The sequence below is a fragment of the Lynx canadensis genome, chromosome C2 (assembly GCF_007474595.2).
Source record: "Lynx canadensis isolate LIC74 chromosome C2, mLynCan4.pri.v2, whole genome shotgun sequence".
Lineage (NCBI taxonomy): Eukaryota > Metazoa > Chordata > Mammalia > Carnivora > Felidae > Lynx > Lynx canadensis.
Genome location: NC_044311.2, coordinates 24,444,565 through 24,471,029, shown reverse-complemented (window position 1 = coordinate 24,471,029; position 26,465 = coordinate 24,444,565). Strand labels below are relative to the sequence as shown.

Sequence of the window (26,465 nt, the reverse complement as noted above, 5' to 3'; positions counted from 1 at the left end):
ATAAAATTGGAGTGGGGGGTGTGGGGGGTGGGAAGAGCCTTTCACTACTAGAGTAGAACAAGTTCAAAGAGGCTAAAAAGAGAACTGAATTTCACATGATTGAAAGCTACAAGAGAATACCAGGGGAGGCTGTGTGCTGTCTGCCCACAGAATTTAGCTGTACATGTGCCTGAAGGGTGGAGTTATGAATACAACAATAGGATTATGAATATATTAATTTAATTCTGCCCACATAATTTTAAGTTCTTTTGCTCTTTGCTGCTTGAAGACTTTCATGGGCCAATAACATCCGGTCATCTGGGGGCTGTGAGAAATGCTGAACCTCAGGTCCCATATCAGACCTACTGAATAAGAATCTTTTTAACAAGATTCTCAAGGGAAGGTATCTTCTCCTTCTACAGAGGACTATGCTGCCCACAATTAAATGCAGCATTTAAAATTCTTAAAATAGTAATGAAAACTTTTATCACAGTGTGATTGACAGAGAGGAAGCTGTCTGGTGATCACATTTTCCTTCCCTGTTTTTTTCAAATGTGATTAGTTAACTGCCTTATTGAACATTTCCACAGACCTCCATTGAAAGTTGTTTTTATAAACATGAGAAAATGAGATTTATAAAGTTCTTGCAGAAGCAAATAAACTGATTTTCAAAACTGGCCTCCTCTTATAGCTAATTCTTACATAAATATTATGACAAGCGCAAAATCGGTAATGATGCGTGCAATGAAACAGCAGAAGATCTGAAATCCAACTACCGATTCAAGTGTTGGCTTTAGTCAAAGCGTCAGTAAAAGAGAAGCCAGGGACTGAAATTGGGTCTAGACTCATGGCGTGTGTGCCACAAGCCAGCTGTGTGCCTCTCATCCTTCCTGGACCTTGCTTTCCCCATCTTCGCAATGAAGAACTGCTGAGTTGGCTTTTAAAGCTTCCACCTGTTCAACATTCTAAGCTCCTAGGAGCTACAGCACTCTGGGAAACCTAACTTCCCTTAATTCACTGCATTTAACCCTGCCATTGTTTACATGAGCCACCAATGAAAGGGCAAGCCGCTGGAAACCACTTCTAAATACCGAACAGAGACTGGAAATACCTCCCCCGGGAGTGGGCAGGTGGGGCCTTTAGGGCCAGCAGGGTGAACAGCTCACACTCCCTGTAAACAGCTAGCAGCTCAGCCCAGCTGCTCACAGAACAGAGAAGCGTGGGCCGCTCACCCACGTGCAATTATGAGTAAAATACGGCAAACCTAAAAATAGCCTGAGCTCAACCACCTGAGGTTAATACTGTCAATGGCTTTGACTCAACTGTCAGGGTGACGGGAAGGGGAGTAACTATAGCAACAGAAAAATGAACACGTACAACAAGCCTTCTGAAGTTGACAGGAAAGTTTAGATTTAATAAATGCATGCATTTTCAATTCCTGTCTCTCAGTGTTTGGATTCACGTGCTTCAACTATGTGGAAGTGATAAAATTAAAATTTTGGTAGAGTTTTGATAAAACAAATATTTCTTTAGTTTTGGGTTCCAGGCCCATAAGGAAGTAACTGCTAAGCTGTCAATGTTATTACCTCTCTAATTAAAGGACCATTTGAACAAGTGCCTTTATATAATTTTTAACTGAGATGTTTTTCTCTATATTTGTTCTGTCAGTTATAAAAATAGCCTTGAACTGTCCTTGACGTTTTAAAATTACTGAAATGATGAAAGCGCAGGGTGATATGGAATTCTATTGAAATGAAAGGAACTTGGTGAAAACAATTAACGTTAGGAAAGGATACAGAAAATACCTCCTAGAATAGTTTCTGATGCAGTTCTCAGAGCTGCCTTGGTAGCCTGTGGCCCAGTGCATAATGGAGGCCCAGCCGCTCAGGTCAAGCACTCTGCATCATTAAAGTTCTTCTTGCCCAAAGAGCTCACACACCTAACCCAAGGACCGGCGTATCCCAATTCCAGCATCTTTCTGCATCACTGACAAGGGAATATTTAGTTAGGGGTTGGGAAATGTGGTATTGGTCCTAGTTCGGCCACTAACTAGTAGTAGGGGCCTGCACATGTCTGTACTCAGCACTCTGGTCACAGACTCGATGATCTTCCCTGAGAAGGGACAGTTAAGAGTTAATGAGGCAGAGGAGAGAATTTGTGTTGAAGACCCGACTCCGGGCCATGCCCTGTGCTGGGGTTAAAAGCACATTAGTCTTGGCAACAAACTGGCAAGGTAGATATTTGCATCTCCATTTTCTATATGAAGACACTATCAGAAGCAGGCTGCGCTAAGAAGGGACCGAGTCTGACCTCAACCCTGTGTCTGTCTGCTGCCACACGGGGCTCTCTCTTTCTCAAACACCACACCAGCCACTCTCAGAATGGGGCTCTTGCCTGGAGCGTGAAGTCAAAGTCCCAGGTGCTACCTGCACTTCAGCCACCTACAGATTTTCAGTGACCACCTTGCATCTTCCAAGCATAAAAACTAGGTCTCCCGGAAAGTCATCCTACAATCATCCTTTCAGCCAGGCCATGACTGTTAATGGTTATTTTTGCATCAAATATATACTGTTGTGCTACTTATCTTCTCCTTTAATAATACAGCATGAACATCTCCTTGTTAATAAGAAAGTATTTTAATATTCGATAAGATGGCATTATACTAAGTGATAATCAGTCACTTACTAATGGGTTTTTCAGTGGTTCTGATTTTGTACTACTTTAATAATTGGGAAAAACAGAAAACATCATATGGAAAAAATACTAGGGTGCTGAAGTAATTTTTAAAAGAAGTCCAATAAGTCAAAGAGCCAATCAAGAGTTTCCCTTAATTAATCTTTGTGTTTTCCTCTAATTTTTGCTTAGAATCAAAATTGCCTACAACATAGGCATACCCTTTAATAAATAAATCACTGTTATAATAGGCAGGTGGATAGAAATGCATCTGTGGGCCCTGGGGCCAGGAATTCTTTGTAGCATCCTTCAAGCCTATTTAAAACATTTTTTTAAATGTTTACTTATTTTTGAGGTGGGAAGGAGGGGCAGAGAGAGAGAGGGAGACAGAGAATCCGAAGCAGGCTCCAGGCTCTGAGCGGTCGGCACAGAGCCTGACTCGGGGCTCAAACTCATGAACCGTGAGATCATCACCTGAGCTGAAGTCAGACGCTTAACTGGCTGAGCCACCCAGGCACCCCGCCCCCCCAAGCCCATTTTACAAAGTGTCCTGCTATTTATATGGAGAAAAGAAGCTGACAACTGTATGAGGGGATTCTGGCTGAAAGTGAAACGTACACACAGAAACGAATTTAGTTTGGTGGTTAGTTGAAAATTCACATCTGGTATGGGCTTTTCTTTAATTAAAGTGCTCCCCCCTCCCATGCAGTGAGAAAATACTCTTACAGAGCTGACTGAAAGACCAAAATCAGAGCGAAAGCTCTTTAAAAATTCTTAGGCTTAAGTAAAGCTGCTTGAAAAGCTGCTATGTGGACCAAACAACCTAGAGATTTCCTAACAGGATTTTCTAGAGTTCCAGTACATCTTTCTCTCAGTCACTTCTTTGTTCTCCTACTTTGGTCAAAACCAAAATCAAGCACTACAAAGGTCACCCACACGGCCAGAGAAACAAACACACACAAACACACATGCCCCCCTCCCCCCAACTCCCCACACACTTGCTTCAAAATTAAAAATTATATTTAAATAAACTAAAATTAGTTATATAATATAACTTATATATAAACTGTATCTCTCTTAATGACTTCTTTTTGATGCATTTATAGTGGGATGCTATGAGATTCACATAAACTTAGTTCTATATGCATTTTTAAAGATGATCATCATGAAGCATATAAATAAATCGTTTCGACAGGGGTGGACCAGATGTGACAAGGGTAACATTTCTTACTGTGATCAGGGGTATTACCCTTTTGATCACCTGCCAGGGTTTCCCCTGTTGTTTCTCCCTCTTGAGCTCTTTCTCTAAAGGAGAAGAGTGGTTGAGAGAGGAGAAATAAGGCTGGTGACGGAACAGGGCCCAGCCAGCTGCCTCGTAAGACACTGGCGGACAACCAGCCACTGAGGTCAAGCACCTCTCCAAATCTGTAAGGGAACATTACTTGCTAGAGGCCAGTACGGTTTAGGCTACACCTAAATGACAGCTGTTTGGGCCACAGGCAAGTGAACTCATGAATAGGCTGAGGAGTCAATGGAGCCCAAGGTAAAGTCCACCTTCAGGGAAGGCTCCAGGGATGGCCCACTCCTAGGACCTCTGCCTTGGTGGATTCTCTTCGATTTCCCCTCACAACTGGGATGCATCCTGATACCTTATAGTAATTGGTATTGTCATTTGTCCACACTTACACAGCAGCATATTGGCTACGTCTATCAGAGTATAAGTCTTATTTTCCTAATTTGTTCCCAAACTACAGATGCTAGACACTGGAGAAAGAAGATAACGGACAGAAAAAGGATGTCTGTAAGAGAACTGAAAACCAGTAATAGTATGCATTATGAAGTTTCGCAAGCAGCACAGTTACTGAAGCAAAACATATGTGATTCCACCAGAGACCATTTCTATTACAAAATACAGAACTTTTACAAATGTAGACAGTAACGCCTGAAGACTTTCTAATGTGACATATGTAGGACTCACATATAAACTGAACTTCAAACTAGGACACCTCTTAGAATATAAGCACAGTCAGAAGTAAGAAAAGGTCATGTGGTCCTGACATGCATTTCAGGCTGGTGGTTAAAAACATGTATTTAAGGGGTGCCTGGGTGGCTCAGCCGGTTAAGCATCTGACTTTGGTTCAGGTCATGATCTTGCGATCCGTGAGTTCGAGTCCCACGTCGGGCTCTGTGCTGACAGCTTGGAGCCTGGAGCCTGCTTCAAATACTCTGTCTCCCTCTCTCTCTGCTTCTCTCCCACTCCCACTCTGTCTCTGTCTCTCTCTCTCAAAAATAAATAAACATTAAAAAAAAGCCTATGTATTTAAAAAATAAAGCACTGTCAAAATAATAATCACAATAGTAACTACAGATAGGTTGGCACAACAGTAGAGCTGACCATTTGACCTTGAAAGGTCAACATTTCATTTTGGTTTGATGTAGACAAATATTTATAAAGGGCAGTGTAGCACTTAAGAATTGAAATCTATAGTCAAACTGCTTGATTTTGAATTTCTACTCCACTTACTAGTACTATGATCCTGGGAAATTTTATTAATCTTTCTGGGCTTCAGTCTCCTGACTTGTACAATGTTGATAGTAACAGTAGCTCTCCCACAGTGCTGCTGTGAGAATTAATGAGATAATTCACATGAAAAGCTCAACACAGGGCCAAGTGGATACTGTTGTTATGACCATCATCACTCCCGGGGACAAAGCAGCTCACTCACCAAGATGGGTGTCCATCACCTTCGCGCAGTATTTGCACATGGCATCCAGGTCATTTAATTGTCCTTGAAGGAAGGAAATCTGGGCTTCTAATTCTTCTTCCTAAAATGAAAGGGGTAAAGATATGGAAAATTTTTAAAATTTAGTAAAATCCCCACAGTTCTCCAAGTGATTTGGATGATTTTATCGAGGCACAAAATAAGAGAAATGGTACAGTGTTAAAAAATAAAACTGGACTTCGGGGTGCCTGGGTGGCTCAGTCGGTTAAGCGACCGACTTCCGCTCTGGTCGTGATCTCGGCGGTTTGTGAGTTCGAGCCCCGCATCGGGCTCTGTGCTGACAGCTCAGATTCTGCTTCAGATTCTGTGTCTCCTCTCTCTGCCCCTCCCCTGCTCACGTTCTGTCTCTCTCTGTCTCTCAATAACAAATAAACGTTAAAAAAAATAAAAAAACAAAACAAAACTGGACTTCTTCTAACTGAATGCTAGCTTTGTGCCATGTGTAAATGTTTACCCATACAACCTGGTATAAAAAAAGTACAGACAATATCTTCAATATCCGAGCCACACGAATGGGGAGAAAAAAAATGTGTTTCAGTGGACCCTACTCCCTAGGCAGCTGGGTACAAAAATATCACATTTCCTCACATACATTTGGGGAACCAGAGACAATGATAATCTCTTTAAATGTGAGATTTCCCAAAGCACTTGGAAATGTTTTGCCCCTACAGTCCATAAATAGCTGCTCTTACATTTCCTCTTTTGATATGACACTAGAGAATTTTATTTATTTGATTGTTTCTAGGAAAAAATACTCTAGGTTGAATAATTATCTAAACTGTAAAAGACAATCTAACTGTAACAAAAAAAAAAAAACCCTCTGTTTTTGTTAAGGAAAAAAACATACATGCAAAAAAATTTCCCAAGGAAATTTAGAAGATTAAGAGATTTTTTCTCAGAGTAAGAGAATACAGGCATACCCTAGAGATATTGTGGGGTTGGTTCCAGAGCACTGCAATAAAGAGAATATCACAATAAAGTAAGTGAAATGAATTTTTTGGTTTCCCAGTTGCATATAAAAGTTGTGTTTATATAAATGTAAAAAAAAGTTATGTTTACACTATATTGTAGTCTATTAAGTGTGCAACAGCATTATGTCTAAAAAAGCAACATATATACCTTAATTTAAAGCCTGGCTAGCTCAGTCGGTTGAGCATGCGACTCTTGATCTCAGGGTTGTAAGCTCGAGCCCCATGTCAGGTGTCGAGGTTACTTAAAAATAAAATAAAGTAAATACTCTGTTGCTAAAAATGCTGGCCATTGCTGGTCTAGACCCTTGCCGTCATGCTGATGACTGCTAACTGAGCAGGGTGGTGGTTACTGAAGGCTGAGGTGACTATGACAATTTCTTAATATACCAATGAAGCCTGTCATATCAACTGACTCTTCCTTTCATGAACAATTTCCCTGCAGCATGTGATGCTGTTTGATAGCATTTTACCCACAGAACTTCTTTCAAAATTGGAGTCAATCCTCTCAAACCCTGCTGCTGCTTTATCAACTAAGTTTATGTGGTATTCTAAATCCTTCGTTGCCATTTCTACAATCTTCACAGCATCTGCACCAGGAGAAGATTCCATCTCAAGAAACCACTTTCTTTGCTTATCCATAAGAAGCAGGTCCTCATCCGTTAGTTTTATCAGGAGATTGTAGCCATTCAGTCGCAGCTTCAGGCTGACTTCTCCTTCTAGTTCTCTTGCTGTCTTCACCACATCTGCAGTGACTTCGCCCACTGAAGTCTTCAATCTCCCAAAGTCATCCATAAGTGCTAGAATCTACTTCTTCCAAACTCCTGTTACTGTTGATCTTTTGACCTCTTCCTAAGCATCATTAATGTTCTTAATGGCATCTAGAATGGTGAATCCTTTCCAGAAGGTTTTCAGTTTATTTAGCCCAGATCCATCAGAAGAATCACCATCTATGGCAGCTAGAGCTTTAGAAAATGTATTTCTTAAACAATAAGACCTAAAAATCAAAATGGCTCCTTGATCCATGGACTAGAGAATGAATGCTGTGTTAGTAAGCAGGAAAACATTAATCTTGTTGTATACCCCCATCAGAGCTCTTGGGTGACCAGGTGCATTGTCAATGAGCAGTAATATTTTGAAATGAATCTTTTTTCTGAGCAAGAGGTCTCAGTAGTGGGCTTAAAATATTCAGTAAACCATGTTATAAATAGACGCACTGTCACTCAGGCTTTGTTGTTCCATTTATTGACCACAGGCAGAGTAGAACTAGCATATAACTTAGGGGCCCTAGGATTTTTAGAATGGTCAATGAGCACTGGTTTCAACTTAAAGTCACCGGCTGTGTTAGCCCCTAACGAGAGAGTCAGCCTGTTCTTTGAAGCTCTGAAACCAGGTACTGATTTCTTCTCTCTAGTTATGAAAGTCCTAGTTGGCCTCTTCTTCCAATAGAAGGTTGGTTTACCTCATACTTTTATGTTATGGAGACGGCTTCTTTTCCTAGACCTCATGAACCAATCTCTGCTGGCTTCCAGCTTTTCCTCTGCAGCTTCCTCCCTCTCTCAGCCCTTGTAGAATTGAAGAGAGTCTGGGCCTTGCTCTGAATTTGACTTTGGCTTATGGGGATGTTGTGGCTGGTTGAGCTTCTATCCAGACTACTCAAACTTTTTCCATATCGGCAGTAGGCTGTTTCTCTTTCTTATCATCCATGCGCTCACTGGAGCAGAACTTCTAATTTCCTTCAAGAGCTTTTCCTTCGCATTCACAGTCACAGCTTGGCTACCGGAGGTCTTTCAGCCTATCTCAGCTTTCAACATTCCTCCCTCACTAAGCCTAATTTCAACACTGTTGTGTCTCAGGGAATAGAGGGGCCCAAGGAAGGGGAGAGGGATGGGGGAATGGTCAGTCAGTGGAGCAGACAGAACACATACAACATTTATTAAGTTCACTGTCGTATGTGGGTGTGGGTTGTGGCACCCCAAGATATTTACAACAGTAACACCAAAGGTCACAGATCACCAAACACATTAAAAATGAACGAGTTTGAATGAAATACTGCAAGTGTTACCAATATGTGACACAGAGACACAAAGTGAACAAAAGCTGTTGGAAAAATGGTGCCATCTGATTTGCTTGACGCAGGGTTGCCCCAAACCTTCAATTTGTAAAACAATGTAATATCTGCAAAGCGCAATAAAACGAAGTATGCCCGTAATCCTCATTATGTAGGATATTCCTAACCAAGTTAGTTAGCATACAAGGGATGTTGCCAGAGGTAGAATAGGCTAGAAAATTGATTTTCCGGTCTTAGATGCTTGTTCTTTCATATACGAGTCTTCTGTACTGTTAAAAAGAAAGCAGGAGAAACTTAATGAGACACGCTTTTTCTTAGCAACTGAGTATAATTTGACTTATAGATGGAAATTAACGGTTGAAAAGGTAACTTGTAGGTGTATTACATTTTAGCAATACACAATGCAGCACTGAAAAGTACTGTTTTTAACTGCTGCATAGAGAATGGGCCTTAGAAACAGGCACTTAAAAGCCTGACACAGAAAACAGACATAGCAGTAGCTGTAAAACCAAATTACTGTAAAATGCCCACCGTAGGATCCGCAGGCACTAATTGTGCTCTTTACACACATGGCACAAAGTGCAGCACTGTCTCCTCTGATGCGCAAAAGACGACCAGAAGAAACTCAGTCAAGGAATGATTGGAGGGCCATGTGGGTAGGTGGGTGCCACCTTCTTAACTCTATGCTAGGCTTGAAGATGGAAAAGGATGCGGTGTTTCAGGACATTTCTCTTCTCCCTTTTCTCTTTTGTTTCTGCCCAGGCTTGAGTTTCTCCATTCTGTCCGGCACTAGGAATTAGGGAGAGAAGGCTATGTCTGCTGGTTAACTACGGTTATGGTTAGTCTCCAAGATGGCCACCATCAATTCCTTCCCTCCCTCGGTGTACGTGCTGTGCCACTCAGCAAGTGGTAGTATTTATTTCTCAGATAGATACTTGTGACCTGCCTTGACCCAGAGTAAAAGTCACACTGTGCCAGGTTCGGGCTAGTGTAAGAGGCCCGTCAGCTTCTGCTGACTTCTGCTTTCACTAGAGGAAGACAGCTACCAAGATGTCAAGAAGTTCAGGCTAGAATCCTGAAAGAGAGGAGAGAAAATATGGAGAGAAAGAGGCCAGGGGAGAAGTACTGAGGTTCTAGACGTGTACATGACATCTTCCGGGACCTTTCAGCCCAATCCATCTGACACCAGCTAAGTGAGTGACTCAATCAACATCACATGGAGAAGAACAGCCCAACTAAATGCCCGACCCAGAAACCTATGAGAAATAGCAGCGTTGCTGTTTAAAGGAGTGGAATTTTGGATGGGGTGTTACACAGCAACAGATAACTGGAACAGAGGTAGAAGGGGCAGAACACCAGGCTGCTATTACGGCATGAGGAAATCTGAGTTCTATTTCTGGTCCTGCCATTAACTAGTTGTGTAACCCTAAGTAATCCTCGCCCAATCCGGGCTTAAATTCAGCACTCCTTGGAGAGGGTATAAGTCAGACACTTTGCTTCCATGGAGATTACAATCGCATAATTAGAATAAGAGTGTTGTGTAATTTACCAGAGTATGAGGTAGAGTACATGCAAGTCTTATGATGAAATAAGAATAGTTGCTCTGGAAATCCTGGTCCCTGCCTCCTACCACCTCCACTGAAGTCACATTTTCAATAGGTTACAGACACAAACCCAGCTGGATGAACTCAGAACGGTACCGAGGCCAGAGCCTGGCAGGCTTTTAAAAGAAGGGGGCCCAGCAATGGCTTCAGTTTCTTCTTGCATGTGGCCACCAACTGGGGTGCTGTCAGCCCAGAGAGGACAAAGGACACCAGGTATGTACTGCCTCCTGGCTTAAAAAGTCTTCTCTATTTATCTTATGTATTAGTTTCAATTTGGAGTTAGCAATCACTTCCTTTAAGATATAAAAGCCCTTGGGAACTTTAATCTTCAGTAGCCACTCCCATCTAAATAGATTTGTTTTATCTCATTTGTTTGCTTTTTAAAAGCTGGGAAGGAAGAAGATCTCGAGAGGAGACACTTGAGGAGAGAGGTCTCGTGTGCTGGTGGTGGAGGCGCTGGACAGCTGGAGGAAACATGCAGCTCAGAGGGTCTCTTCCTTAAACGCTTTAGTGTGCTAGCTGGAACACTGTAATAACAAAAACGTGAGCAGACTGGTGCCCTCTAAGTTGTGCAGTGCACAATTTGCACAAGGGCACGGGGAAGCCCTGAGAAGCAGGCAGCACCCACCACTTGCTGGGTGAGCATGCACAAATTAGGAACACAGTTTTCCAAGTCTGCAATTGTGGTCTGGGCTCTGGCAGCAAGTGAAGAGAGTTTTCTTGCCTAAGTCCCAAGTAAATATCAACACAAATGGAATCTACAATGTAGAAAATGACAACTTTCATTCATTTAAACCTTTTTTGTTTCCCAAAGGAAAGCCCACCAAAAAGCCCACGGATGGGATAAGAGGAGGATTCTCTTTGGAACAGGCTGAGGGGCCCAAGAACCTTCTCCATTTGGAAGTCTGAAAGCCAGTGTATTTCCCCTCTAGAGTTTTCTTAATCTTAAAACATTCCTGAACCCTTCAACTTTCTCAGACTGTAGAAACAGAAATGGAATCATTTGGAGGCAAAGGGTGGCTTGTCACTTATTCTTCACTCTATTATATAATTACAGAGAAAAGAAACAGCCAAGAATCAAGCTTCTAAAATTGTGGGAATCAACTTTATACTTCTATCTTAGCTTCTTAAGCTTCATTCTGCTCCCAACTAACATGCTTTAAACACGGACAGCTTTAGTCATTTGTTTTCAGTAAACTGGTCCTCTGTAATCCAAAACAAATGCTTGGCTAATTGCCTTGAGGTTTTATGGAAACAAGCAGTTTGTGTAATTTTTATGTGTAAATAAGACACTGAAGAGAAACCCTTATGATATTTACTCTGGCATGTATGTTCTGCCTTCCAGTGTAGGACGGAGTGTGGTGGATGAGGCTGGAATTCTGGCACAGACACACCTGGGTTCAAATCGTGTTTTTGCCAGTCACTAGCTGTATAATATTGGGTAAATTCTTTAATTTCTTGTTCCCCTCACCTCCACTGGCAGAACTGGTGGGAGAATGAAATGAGAACACTGGGAGAGTGTCTGGAACAAAGCAGGTACTCAACAAAGGCAATTATTCTTTCTTTAAAAAATTTTGTTGACAGGTCAAAACAGTGAAAGGGAATTTAAGTACAGGGTTTTATGACCTAGTGCTGGCAAACACTGGTTCATAGTTTTAAAACTTTAGGCGGCTTGGCACAGAAAGACTTAGTATAGGCTAAAGAGCCCATCACCGTCTTATTGGATGGCAATATTGACAGGTGAGGGAAGAAACTGATGGAGCTTTACGAAATAGGGCCACACGTAGGCTACTGTGTGCAACATATCACCAACCGTATGTGGCGGCCCCACAGGGAAGGACCAGAGAATGAAGGCCACTCCACCTAAAGAGAAAAACAGCTAGTATCTAACCCTCTTATAGCAATTACAATTTGCCAGCCACTGAGCTTTACATGCATGAACTCATGTTAATTCTCACAACAAAACCTTGAGGTAGATTCTCTCGTTATCTCCTGCATGAAACATGGTCTCCTCCTCTGTAAGCCACATTTTCTGGAAGTGTGTGCCAAGGTGTAGACAGCTATTTGAGAACCTAAGTCACATGGCCCTCACTCCCATTTCTTCCCTGTGTACACGTCCTTTCTTAGGCTTCGTTACTACGGTCCTTCCAATGAATAACCTCACACTCAGTTTCCTTTAAGAGAGATTCAACAATTACAATGTTAAGTCCTGACCCCAAATTACTTACTAAATCGTTTTCCTTCAAAAATACTGAGGTACGATTGGTTGTGTTCTGTCTTCATTGTTGTTTTGATGGTCTCTGAAGACATGTTTTGTTTTGTTTTTAATTTGCTTTTTAAAAAGCAGAATTTCCACCATCCTTCATCCCCGAATAGCTGATGTATCATTATACTTCTACTCAAATATTATACAATGATTTAAACTGGTTAATAATACGTGGATCTTATGTGTCAGTTTTGTACAATGATGCCGTATCTTTCTGTTATTTCTTGGTTAATAGGATAAGGTTGTGTAGTTTATTATTTATTCACTTATTCATTGATGTAGTCAGCAACATATTCGTTTGTACTGTTAGGAAATACAAGAATGAATGAGACATGGGTTCAGACCTCTACAGGTTCAGAGGGAGGCAAGGAAGGAATCAGGCGAGTTCTGTAGAAGATAGGGAAGATGAGGCTTCACAACTCCGCGAGGAGCACATGACTTCCAAGTCAGAGGTCGAAACGAAAGCAGAGTTTCCGGAAGAGGCGGCAATTTGGTGGGTCTTAAGGAAGAAGACTTTGGTGGGACCTGGCTCAGAAGAAATGATGAAGAAAGGTGTTTTAGGAGCCAGGGACCCAGTAAACAAAAGAATGGGGTCAGAAGTGTGGGACCTGGGCAAAGAACCCGGCCACTGAGTTGAGCCCGAGTGTGGAGAACAGCAGGAGCTGAGGGTCGGCAGAACAGCTCCCTTCATCTCCCATTCATCTCTATTATATTTTGACTTCAGACAACAATGTTTTATTTCAAGGGCTGCGGTCTGACGTGCAGACTGCCGTGGCAACTGCCTGACACGCATCATGTGCATGACGATGAGAACAGGTTGCAGCAGGGTCGCTGCCCATGGACTAGTTAAAACCACAGAGCCCCTGGTTTGGGAGAAAAGTGGGGCAGCACGAGCACTGGCGTGGAGTTCTCTTGGCTTCCAAGAGGGCGCCCTCGGATAGAAAGAGAAGCAGGCAAGAGAACCGACACCAACTGCAGGCTGCGGGAACAGGCTAAATATAGCAACCAGAAGCCAGGAAAGACGCCCAGGCTTTCTGGAGCAGATGGGTGAACAAGAAGTGGGAAGTGAAGGAAGCGGAAAGTCTCGAGGAGAAAAAGTGGGAAGGCCGCGGATGTTCTGAGGAAGCTGTGGTGTACACAAGGGCAAAATACACACACGGTGTGGAGCAAATCCAAGCCAGAGCATATGGTATCAGCAGAGGAAGCCACCACCAGGAAAAACGGAAGAAGAGCACAAAGGAGACTTCTGAGGAGTCTAAAAATAAGTGGAAGGCGGGTGTGGAAGGCGACACCGCTGTGTCGGAGCGGGGGGGAATACGCTCGCGGACCCTGGGACCTGCACACACGGTGCGTCCCCATCTCTGTGACCCTGACCATACAGCAAAGCTCTCTGCCCCTCACTTTCCTGTCTGTAAAATTGGGATCACGATAACTCCTATGTCAGATGATTGCTGGAGGACTGAATTACGGGACACTTTCCAGATGGAGTGCTTTGTGTGGTACGGGCCACATGGTAAACGCCCACTCAGTGTCCATCTTGTTGTCTCTAGATTATTTATATAATTCTAGGAAGTTGTTCCAAGGAATCATCGACACGTGCAAAAGCATAACTCCCAGGATGTTCACCATACGTATTCCACATACATCCTAAATGTCTAACGACAAGTGACTTAGGTAACTTGTGGTACATTCATAAATGGAGGATTACACAACTTTTTGAAATGTTCTCATAGGAAAACATTTAACGATAACATCATATACTAGGGGAAAACAAGTTACAAAGTAGTAGGAAAAGAATGATTTTGGGAAAAAAAAAAAAAAAAAAAAAAAGGAAAGAAAGACATTCACCAAAGTGTTTATATTGGTTATTCTCCAAATGGTGAGATTATAAATCATTTTTCCCTCTTCTTTTTGCTTATTTTTTCTGGATTTTCCACAATGAAATCATATCATATTTTTTGTAATAATAAAATTACTATTCAAATAACATAATGGAAAGGAAAAAAGAAAAGAAAATTTAAAACTCAAATAACTCAAGTATTTCAAAATTCAAATAACATAATGGAGAGGAAAAAAGAAAAAAAAAGTTCTCCTTGATTACCAAGGAGAAAAAGATGTTAATATTTTTAAATTACCAAAATTTATTCCAAATCAAACTCTAAACAACACTATAGTCTAAACAAACCTATACTCTAAATAACACTAGGGGCGCTTAGGTGGCTCAGTTGGTTAAGACTTGATTTTAGCTCAGGTGATCTCACGGTTTGAGTCCTCCATCAGGCTCGACACTGAAAATGCGGAGCCTGCTTAGGATTCTTTCTCTCCCCTCTCTCTCCCCCTCTCCCGCTCAAGGTCGTGCTCTCTCAAAATAAACATAAAAATAACTAAATAAATAACGCTAAACACTAAGAATAACTTACATGAAATAACTTGTAAAAAAGTAAACGATGATATTTTGTACAGTGTGCAAACCCTGAGCATACTTTCAGGGTAAAAGGCTTCTTTCTGTGCACCTAACGTGGGAACATCAGTGGTTGCATGTTGTACTTTACGGATTGCCTAGAAAGAATGAGATTCTTGCAGATACTTTAAAAACTAAAGATAGTAAGCAAATTCCCCAGTAAATAAAACAGTTCCTGTTTTCAGACAGTATGTACACAAACATGTTAAATACGAATGGGAAGATCTTTAGAAATTTTGGACTGAAATTCAAAGCTTACAGTTTTACATTTTAAGGTAACAAATCATATTTCAGTGCTGAACTTGCCTTTAAAGATCATTTCTTTTGGCCCCTTCATTTTACAAACAAACTTCAACATGGCTAGGTAGCTAGCCAGTAGCAAAACTTACACTGGAAGGCTTCCTTGTTTCCCAGGCTCCGATGCAGGGCTATGTCCCACCACTGAGATGCACACTGCCTGCCGACACCAGAGATGTCCTCATGGGAAAGTTTTTTGTTTTTGTTTTTTTTTTTTAACAATCACAAAGACCTCCCTCTACCCATGTTCTAATGGTGATGTTCCTTCTTGCCTGTTATAGTCTAGAAAAAAAAAGGCACCAAAACCTAAACTCCACATTATTTTACATGACTTCATACTATTAAGAACCACTGCACTGAAGAATACTGCCTCTGGGTCAGATGGCAGACTAGGAAGCACCAGGAAATCTGTCTCCCCACCTAGACAACAATTCCACTGGCAGAACCTTCGTCATGTAACTATTTTAGAAAGCTGGAGTCCACTGAAGACTAACTACTTCCAGGGGAAAGCTTGAGGGTAAAGTGAAGTCAGTTTTGGTCCATTTCAGCTCTGAGGACAATAGCAGCTACCCACCCCCCACCCCTAGCCCTGTAGCAGGCAGCCTTGTAATTGTTCCCCGAGCAGCTTGCATGCAACTTGTGAGAGCCAAAAGAGGCAAAAAGGACCCTGTCCTCCAAACATCAAGGATTTTGCTCTGATTGCTAATTCTTTTTATTTTATTTTATTTTTTAAATAGGCTTCACTCCCAGTGCTGAGCCTAATGCAGGGCTTGAACTCACGACCCTGAGGATTGAGACCTGAGCTGAGATCAAGAGTCAGATGCTTAACCAAATGAGCCACCCAGGCATCCTTGCTGATTGCTAATTCTGATCACAGTCTACAAAGAGTAGAGTGGTCACTACTGTTGCATCCACTCTCCCTGCTCGTGTCCAGTGGATTTAAAGAGCCTGCATTCTATCCTCCACTTCATTTTTCTCTTCTTCCCCTCTGGGAAGCCAGCTATTAAAGACTAGAACATTCAAAAGCAATTACATATATGAGGGAAATAAGAAAGTGACTGCATATGCCCAGGGAAAGGCACAGGTTCAGAAAAGACCTAGCAGGATCAGAAGTTCACATCTCAGGCCGATCCTTGGTACAGAGACTGCCTACAAACAAACATACAAAATACCACAATAACAGAAAACAGTAAACCTTGCGAAAGGGGAAGAATGATTTCCAGAGTGACCGCATTATTAGATTACAATATCCAGTTTTCGACAACAACAACAACAAAGACACAAAGCACACAGACAAACAGGAAACTATGACCCATTCCAAAGAAAAACATAAATCAACAGAAAATGCCCCTGAAAAAGACCTGATAGCAGATCTACTGGACAAAGACTTTAAAAAAGCCATCTTAAAGATGCCCAAAGAACTAAAGGAAGAAGGGGAGAACATCAAGGAAATGATAGATGATCAAAACAGAAACATCAGTAAAGAGATAAAAATCCTAAGAAGAAACCAAAAAAGAAATCCTGGTGCTGAAAAGTAACTGAAATGAAAAATCCACCAGAGGGATTCAAAGGTAAATTTGGGTAGGCAGAGAAAAAAAGGAGTCAACAAGTTACTGAATCGAAAGAAAAGAAAGGCAAGATTGAAGAAAAGTCAATAGAGCTTAAGGGACATTTGAGACAGCATCAAGTGGGCCAATATGCACATGAGGGGAGTCCCAGAAAAAAGAGAGAGAAAGGGATAGAGAGGTTATTTAGAGAAGTAATGGCTGATAATGGCCCAATTTTGATGAAAGACATGCATATAAACATTCAAGAAAGTTAACAAATCCAAGTAAAATGCACTGAAAGGCCCACACACAGTGAGAATATTATATATGAAATAAAGGTTCAATACAGCAAGAAGATAAAATAATTATAAACATTTACAACACACCTAATAACAAAACAGCAAAATTTATGAAGCAAAACATGACAGAATTGAAGGGAGAAAAAGACATTCCTACAATAATAGCTAAAGACACTTCAATACTCTAAAAATGGATAGAAAAACCAGACAAAAGGAAATAGAGGATTTAAACAATATAATAAACCAACAGATTTAATAGACATTACAAACTATCTATAACAACAGCATATGTATTCTTCTCAAATGTTCACAGATCTTTTCTAGGATAGACCATATGTTAGGCCACATATTAAATCTCTATAAATTTAAAAAGACAGATGCCATACCAAGTATCTTCTTTGACCACAATTCACAAATATGTAGAAATTTAACAGCAAACTTTCAAACAAGCAATGGATCCAACAAGAAATAGCAAGAGAAGTTAGAAAATACTTAGAGATAAATGAAAACAAAACTACAACATACTGAAACTTACTGGATTTAGGAAAAGCAGTGTTAAAGCTGGAAATTTACAGCTATACATGCTCACGTCACAAAACCAAGAAAGACCTCAAATCACCAACCTAATTATATAATGTAAGGAACCACACAGAAAAAATTAAACGCAAAACTAGTAGAAGGAAGGAAATAATTAAGATTATAGCAGAGATACACAAATAGAGACTAGAAAACACTAGAGAAAATCAATGAAACCAGAAGTTTGTTCTTCAAAAAGATCAACAAAATTGACAAATCTTTAGCTAAATAGGACTAAAAACAAAACAAAACAAACAAGCAAAAAAAACAAAAAAAGGAACAACAAAAAAAAGAAGATTCAAATTACTAAAACCAGAAATGAAATTGGGAACATTAGTACTGATTCTACATAAACAAAAAGGATATAGAATACTAGGAACACCTATATGCCATGAAATTGGATAAGCTACATGAAATGAACAAAGTCCTAGAGACATAAAATCTACTAATACTAACTCACAAATAAAAAAAACGTGAACAGATCTATAACTAGTAAAGAGATTGAATCAGTAACTTAAATACTCCCAACAAAGAAAAGCTCTGGACCTGATGGTTTTTCACTGGTGAATTCTAGCAACCTTTTAGAGAAAACAAATATTAATTCTTTTTAAACTTTTGAAAAAAAATTGAAGATGAGAGATCACTTTCCAACTCATTCCATGAGGCCACTTTAACCTGATACCAAAGTCAGACAAAGACACTAAAAGAAAACTACAGACCAGTGATCTCTTATGAACACTGATGTAAAATATTCAACAAAATACTGACAAACCAAATTCAGCAGTATATTAAAAGGATTACAGACCTTGAGGCCAAGTTGAGATTTATTTCTGAAATGCAAAGATGATTCAAATATGGAAACTGCTCAATGTGATAAACTACATTAACAAAATGAGGGGGGGAAATATGATCATCTGAATTGCTCAGAAAAAGTATTTAAGAAAATCCAACACATTATGGTAAAACACAAAAAACTATCAGTAGAAGGAAACTCCCTCAACATAACAAAAACCATATATGGAAAAAACACAGACTATCATACTCGATGAAAAACTGAAAGCTTTTCCTTTAGTATCAGAGACAAAAAAAGCACAGATGCCACTTTTACAACTTTTGTGTGATAAAATACTGGAAGTTCCAGCCAGAGCAATTGTGAAGTTCAGAAAGAGACATAAAAAACATTCAAAATGGAAAAGAAATAAAATTATCTTTTTGCAGATGATATGATCTTATGTGTAGAAAACCCTAAATATTCCACACACAAAAAAAAATCACAATTCACATAAAAGTGTTAAAACTAATAAATGAATTCAGCAAAGTAGGAAGATACAAAGTCAACACATGAAAATCAGTTTGCAGTGTTTACACACTAACAACTAACAATTTGAAAAAAATTACAGAAACAATTCCATTCATAATAGCATCAAAAACAATAAAATATTTAGGAATTGACTTAACCAAGGAAGTGAAAAACCTGTACAATGAAAGCTTGTAGACACCGCTGAAAGAAATTAAAGAAGACATAAATAAATGTAAACATATCCAATATTCATGGACTATGTTCATGGAAGATGTAATATTCTTAAAATGTCAATGCTATCCAAGCAATCTACAGATTCAATGCAATCCCATGACATTTCTTCCCCAGAAATATAAAAACCCATTCTAAAATTCATATGGAATCTCAAGGTACCCTGAGTAGCCAAAACAATCTTGAAGAAATAAGTCAAAGATAAATACCATATCATTTCACACATATGTGTAATTTATGAAGCAGAACAAATGGGCAGAGGGAAAAAAAGAGAGAGGCAAACCAAGAAGCAGACTTCACTATAAAGAACAAACTGATGGTTACCAGAGGGGAAGGGGGTTGAGTGAAATAGGTGATGGGGATTATGGAATGTACTTGTTGAGCTGAACACTAGGTGTTACATGGAAGTGGTTAATCACCTTATTGTACACCTGAAACTAATTGTGCTGTATGTTAACTAACTGGAACTTAAATAAAAACTTAAAAAACTTAAAAAAAAAAAAAGAGAAAGACTGGAGGAACTTCTGATTTCAAAATTTATTCTAAAGCTACCGTAATCAAAACAGTGTGTTACTGGCATAAAGACAGATACATAAACCAATGGATTAGAAAAGAAAACTCTGAAATAAACCCTTGCATTTATGGTCAATTTCTGCAATGGTGTCAAGACCATTAAATAGGGGAAAGGATAGTATTTTCAACAAATGGTGCTGGGAAAACTGAACATCCATTTGCAAAAATATGAAGTTGGGCCCTTATCTAACACAATGCACAAAAACCAACTCAAAATGGATCAAAGATCTAAATGTAAGACCTAAAACTGTAAAACTCTTAGAAGAAAACATGGGACATTGGATTTGGCAATGATTTCTTAGCTATGACACCAAAGGCACAGGCAACAAGACAACAAATAGACTGGATTTCATGAAAAAAATTAAAAATGTGCATTAAAAGACACAATCGATACAGTAAAAGGGCGATCCAAAGAATGAAGGAAAAAATTTGCAAATCACATATCTGATAAGGAATCCAGAATATAGATAGAACTCCTAAAACTCAGTAACAAAACAACAACCTGGATAACAAATGGGCAAAGGACTTGAATAGATACTTCTCCAAAGAAGATATACAAATGGCCCATAAACACATGAAAAGATGCAAAATATCATTAGGGAAATGCAAATCAAAACTATAATGAGACATTATCTCACACCCATTAGGATGGCTACTATCCAAATACCAGTAAATAACAAATGTTGGGGAAGATGTGGACTAATTGGAACCCTCCTGCACGGTTGGTGGGAATGTAAAATAGTACAGCTGTTGTGAAAAAAGTATGGGGGTTCTCCCAAAAATTAAAAATAGAATTACTGAAAAATCCAGCAATTCTGGATAATTGGAAGCAGAGTCTCAAAGAGATATTTTTACACTTGTGTTCACAGCACCATTACTCATAATAGCTAAAATGTGGAAGTAAGAAAGTGTCCACGGACTGATGGATAACCAAAATGTGGTACAGACATATAATGGAATACCGTTCAGCCTTAAAAAGGGAGGAAAGTCTGATAGACAACACAGATGAACTTTGCGGACATTACACTAAGTGATATAAGCCAGTCACAGAAATGCAAGTACAGTATGATTGCATTTATGTGAAGTACTTGGAGTCAAAATCATGACGACATTAAGTAGAATGCTGGTTGCAAGGGGGCAGGGGTGAATGAAAGGTTACTGTTTAATGGGTACTGAGTTTCAGCTTTACTAAAAAGAGTTTATGGAATCAATGCACAACGATATGAAAGAATTTGATACACTGAACTATATACACTTAAAAATGGTTAAGGTGGTAAATTTTATGTCTATTTTATCACAGTAAAAAAGAGAATAGTGCTTCTTTATACTTTACAAAATTAAAAATTGCTTGCCTTAAAATGAGAGTAACCAGGTGAGGCATGAGCCCAAGGAGAGACGGCGGACAGGGCCACCAGGTGAAGTATAGGGAGAAACTTTTATTTTTCCATGAAAATCTTTCCTCTGCCCAACTGCAGTGTGACGTTTAGCATATTCCAAGAGCTGACCAATTGCATATTAGATCCACATTCACTTCATTGGTTTACATGTGAAAGGCCAAATATCTTTTTGAAGTCAGGTGTTGGCAGGTTAAAATGATCACGTGCTTGTTGTGGGTGGGACATATGGGACATAGATTATAAATGTTACCTTAAAATAGAACATGTAAGGCTCACAAAATTAAGAGAAATAAATTTCCTTTTATTCCTGTGCCTCTCCTAATTTTTATTGAGGGGGTAAAAAATCTTAGTTTCTTACCCTGTTTTATTCTTTTGCCTCCACCTGATAAGGCAGAAATGACCCATTGTTGTCATGACTAGAGCCCTTTTTTTGTACATGGAGTTAACCACATTCTCTTTATCCTCAGCTCCCTCATCTGTAAAATCAGAGATAATTATAGCACCAACCTCACAGAGTCTTAGAGGATTAAAGGAATTAATACATGGAAAACGCTTAGAATAGAGGACACACATGGAAAATGTTCTATAACCTTCAGCCCAGCACTTTACCATCATCCACAAGGAGAACATGTTCATCATACTAGCATACATTTGCAGCTGGATTTATCTATAGCAAATTTCATTTCTGATTTGGTACTCAATTATTCTTACTTCGACTAATTCTTCTCGGTCTGTACTATGCACAAAAATCATCTGGGGAATGCTGTTAAATGCAGTCTAATTTAGTAGGTCTGGGGTGGGGCCTGAGCTTCAGCATTTCTAACGAGCTCCCAGGGGATGGCTACAGAGCTGGTCCCCAGACCACACTCTGAATGGCAAGGATGTAGTGGACCCATCTCATGCCCTCCTACTTCTGAATACAGCTTCCAGTCCCCCTAGGGATTGGAAAGGCTGTGAAACGCTTTACCACTTCTCTGCTCTAAGGCAGTTTTAACAGATGGCAGCATGGTTAGATGCATATTTGGTAACAGTCCAAAAGACCTCTTCTCAACATGGAGTGGCATGTGGTGAGAAGAGAGGCAGGGTGGCAGACAGGTTTTCAAGACAGCTTTCCAATCTCCCTCAGTCAGTTCTTTTATTTTTGTTCATCTTTTATTTGAGAGAGAGAGAGAGAGAGAGAGAGAGAGAGAGAGAGAGATTGGGGGGGGGTGAGAGATTGGGGGAGAGTGAGAGAATCTTAGGCAGGCTCCATACTCAGCATGGAGCCCAATGTGGGGCTCAGTCTCATGACCTTGAGATCATGACCTCAGCCAACCTTAAGAGTCAGACGCCTAACTCACTGAGCCACCTAGGTGCTCCTCAGTCAGTTCTGTATAGAGTGGCTTCAGTATTCTATTTAGAGCTAATTCTTAGGCTATTAGGTATCAATTTATTCTACTGTAAACATAAGCACTTATTGTAAAATCAAATACAAATTAATTTTGTTGGATTATGGATGCTCTCTTCTGTAACTTTTGATAAACAGAGGTTGTGTGTAAGTTTTAGGAAATAAAAGGATGCTTTTCCAATATGAATGCAATAAAAAGAATCACAAAGCAGGCCACATCTGTAATCCATGGTGTTTAAATTCATCCCTGATTTTCTGAAGATATTTTTATCATAATCCTAATAAGTAATATTTATTAAATATGTTTAGCCTTTTAGAAATGTGTTTTTATGCCTATTGCCATTTCAACATTGTGAGCTATTTTCATCTAAACTGTGCTTTTCTAGAAGTTGTTTACAAAAAATAAATAAACAGAAAAGATAAGAATGGTGCCAGAAAACAGGATCACCTACTGCAAATCCTAAAATAAACGGAATACATTTTACAGTCCTGAAATAAACATACTGAAAGTGAAGATAAAATGTCTAACCAGGACAACCTCACACAGGTATAACCAAAGGAAGAATAAAATCTTACTTGCAGAGTTACAAAACTTATTATTTACAAAAATCCTATAACTCCTCCTTTAAATAAATAATTACAGACACGGTATGTCTTAGGAACTTCCTGGCCTAAATGTGAAAATCCAAAAGGTATAAAAATGTTAAACAGAGTTATTAAGACAAGTGCTTATCTTTCGAACATTGTAACTGGGGGAAAAAAGGTCTCTCCTAGAAGGGGTGGTGTTCGGCAGCCTAATTCTATGGTGTCTGTGGAGAAATGTCCCCATCTTTTGGATTTTTAGGCTACATCATCTCTTGTTGTATTTTTATAATTAGGTAACTTGACCAATCTTTTGTAAACCAGAATAGCTCTCTCCTCTACCATGCCAATTAGCACAGATGTTACTCTATTTAACAAGGGTTTTTCCCTCTCTGCTTACACGTGAGCAGACCAACTGATGAAACCAGCCACCAGCACCGGGGCCTCCAGCTGAGTTTCGCATACTATTGCTGGCTGGGCAGACCCATCTGCGTGCTTTCGCTTGCTGTTCCTGGCATCAAGAAAGTAGGCATCTGAACAATGGCTGACCCAGAGAGAAGGGCCTTCGCCAAGGTTGTTTTTCTGATGGCAAAGCTAATTGACCCGTGTAAGGATGAAACGTGCACCCTCATACCACCGTTCTCTGGGCTGACGCCCATAATGTCCCATTAGGGACAAGCAAAAAATGGCACCCTACAGCATATCCAAGTTAAGGATCAAGCATGTTCAAGAAATACTTTGTTACAACTGGTAAAATGATACCAAGCGTTGAAACAGCTTAAGCTTAATTAACACAAACACTACCAATGCTGAGATGCCGAAAATGAAAAATGAGAGAAGGAAATAATTCTCTAAGTTACCCGGTTTACTCTTATGCCTATCCCACTTTCAGTAATTTACCCCTTAACTAATTTATAAAAATCTCATTTCTCACTATACATCAACAAACTGCTACTAGGTTTTTTATGCGGTTGGTGAGTATCACTGGGAAATGTGGTGACTTTTCAGGCCCTAAGAAAGGCCAGAGTAAAGCCTAATACATCTGAATTCTTGCACAACACACAAAACCCTTAACAGTTTTCAATCATTCAAAAACACTTACTGAGTGCCAGACACGAAATCTGGCACAGAGGATATTGTGATAGAGACAAGAAAAAGTCTTATAACTGAACACTGGTAGTTCTCTGACAGTCAAAACAAAGGAAGCATTTGCAGATAACTTAGGACGCCCCTCTCCTCCACCTCAACATACCGCTTCTGTAGGTTTGGGGAGGGGCTCTGGAATCTGCAGCCTAAATTGGGCCATAGCTATCTCCTGAAAGTGCTTAAAGCTTCCAGAGGGTGGAAGGAAGGCTTTATGGGACACAACGCACTTGGGCTGGGACTGGAAGGAGCTCTAGGAGTTTCGTGGTCTCGTAAATCATTTTGGTCGGCAGAGACCGGCAGAGCTAAACAACACAGACGTACGAGGCAGTGGGGTTCACCTGAGGGAATGGATGTAGCTGTGCATTCCTGAAGGGCTGAGGAGGAACTGGAGGGAGGGCTGATGACAAGGTGAACAGAGGGAGGTCATCAAGGGCCCTGTAGACTGGGCCTTAAAAATCACAGGATTTATCGTTGGGAGAAGGAGCCCCTGCAGAATTCTGGTGGGGAATCAGACTCTGAGGAAGACATTCACTGGGAGTAAGCTGGTGTTATCAAGTTCTTGAGATGGATGTGACCGCTCTGATGAAATGGACTTACTCTAAAATTTCTAATCAACGTAGGATTGCTAAGTTACTGAGCTGAGAACAAAAAATTAATAAAGTGTCATTTTTCTATATCCTCATTCCACTAACCTGTGACATTCAGAAGCTGCACATCAAACCCGGAGTAAAATCAGTTCTGTGATAATGTTTGTTTTTAAAATGTGAATCTGTTTCAATGAGACCGATGAGTAGGGAACTGAGCATAATGTGAATTTCATGTTTGCTTATGCACAGACACATCCACACAAACACTGGCTGCAGGCAGAAGCTGCACGTAGCCGAACCCAGACAGGCAGGAATACACAAAATGCACACATGTGCACACCTCACAAATCTGCCGGCTACTTTGGTTCACAGTGTGTGTGATGGGCTTCACCCATGTCTCAAATTCATCAGATTCCAGATAGTCTTTCTTCTGCAATTTCATGGTAACTCAAAAACTGCAAGCTTTCTGAGGTCCGCTTCCCCAACCAAGCTTCAGGACTGTATTTATTATGGCATTTACTTATTTAATCACTTGACATGTGTAAAACCATGCTACCACTTTAGCTAGGTTCCTACCTTGTTTTATGCGTCATTGATAAAGTTCTTGAATGTTGTTCCCCAATCCCATTTCCCCAGGAGTCCAGTAGTTTTGAATCATGATTTTGCACAGCATGGTAATTTGGGGGAACATATAAATTGCCTATAACAGAAATGACTATTCGGAACATGACTGTTCATTTGAAGAGATATACGACATGACAAAAGAATGGTTATATTTTTCTACGACCGTAGATTATGGTGGCACTCCGTAGGGCTAACTAAACTCTGACTCTGCAGGGAGGAGGGTTGGTGCTCCCTGTTCATTCTTCATGTCCTCCTCCCCAAGAGGGCCCTCCTCTCAAGGGGAAGGTGACTCAGTGCAGAGCCCCAGGAGGTCTCGTGCCAAGCGCCCCACTTCTAACCTGGGGAAGGGTCTGTTCTGAGCAGGACAGGGCAGGGCAGGGCAGGGGGGTGGAGAGGACTTGGTTCCTTGAAGACACTAATGAGCTTCTCAATCACTGGTTCTGAACCCCGACATACAAATAACCTGGGAAGTTTTCATCATTTACCATGGCCCAGGCCCCACCTTAGAGATTCTCATTCAGTACTGCTTACCGCTGTTCCTGGTATTTTTTAAAGTTCTGTAAGGGATTCTAAAATGCACCTAGGAATCAGGAGTCCTTTGGACTTATTTGAGCTAATAACTTTCCTTTGTATTTGAATGAGTTTGAGTCAGAATTTCTGTTCTATTCAGCTTAAAACATCCTGAATAATGGGACACTGTCTTTGGAATGAAACGCAAGGCCCAACATTTAAACAGTCTTTAAATCTCATTAGATGATCTCAGGAATTTAAATGTCAATTCCAAGCCAAAAAAATTTAGGCCCATTCATTTATTTGAAGAAAAAAAAAAAAAAGACTTTGTGACTACTCATCCTTCACACCTAATTCTGAAGATAATCATCAAGGATACTAAAAAAGGAGTTTAGTCATAATTGAGATTGAGGGTTGGTGACTGTGACTACAGACATTGAGAAAAAAAAAAAAAACAAAAAACAAACCCAACACTCATTTATCCTGGGCAGTAAATAGGTATTAATAGTTTTATCACAGTCCAACTGAATGATATGAAAGTTTGTTGTCTAGAGATGAATTTAGGATTGCTATAAATGCTAGCATTTTCACACAGTGGTCCCTT

At 40.1% G+C, this 26,465-nt stretch overlaps 1 protein-coding gene across 7 annotated transcripts in view; it reads right to left on the bottom strand.

The window, feature by feature from the left end:
- TBC1D5 (TBC1 domain family member 5) overlaps window positions 1-26,465 on the bottom strand; it is a 550,248-nt gene that overhangs the window by 19,839 nt on the left and 503,944 nt on the right. For all 7 annotated transcript variants that reach the window (XM_032594665.1, XM_030328643.1, XM_030328649.1 and 4 more), the window contains one exon: window positions 5,379-5,478. In XM_032594665.1, coding sequence (XP_032450556.1) covers window positions 5,379-5,478 — 100 coding nt within the window. The remainder of the gene's footprint in view (window positions 1-5,378; window positions 5,479-26,465) is intronic.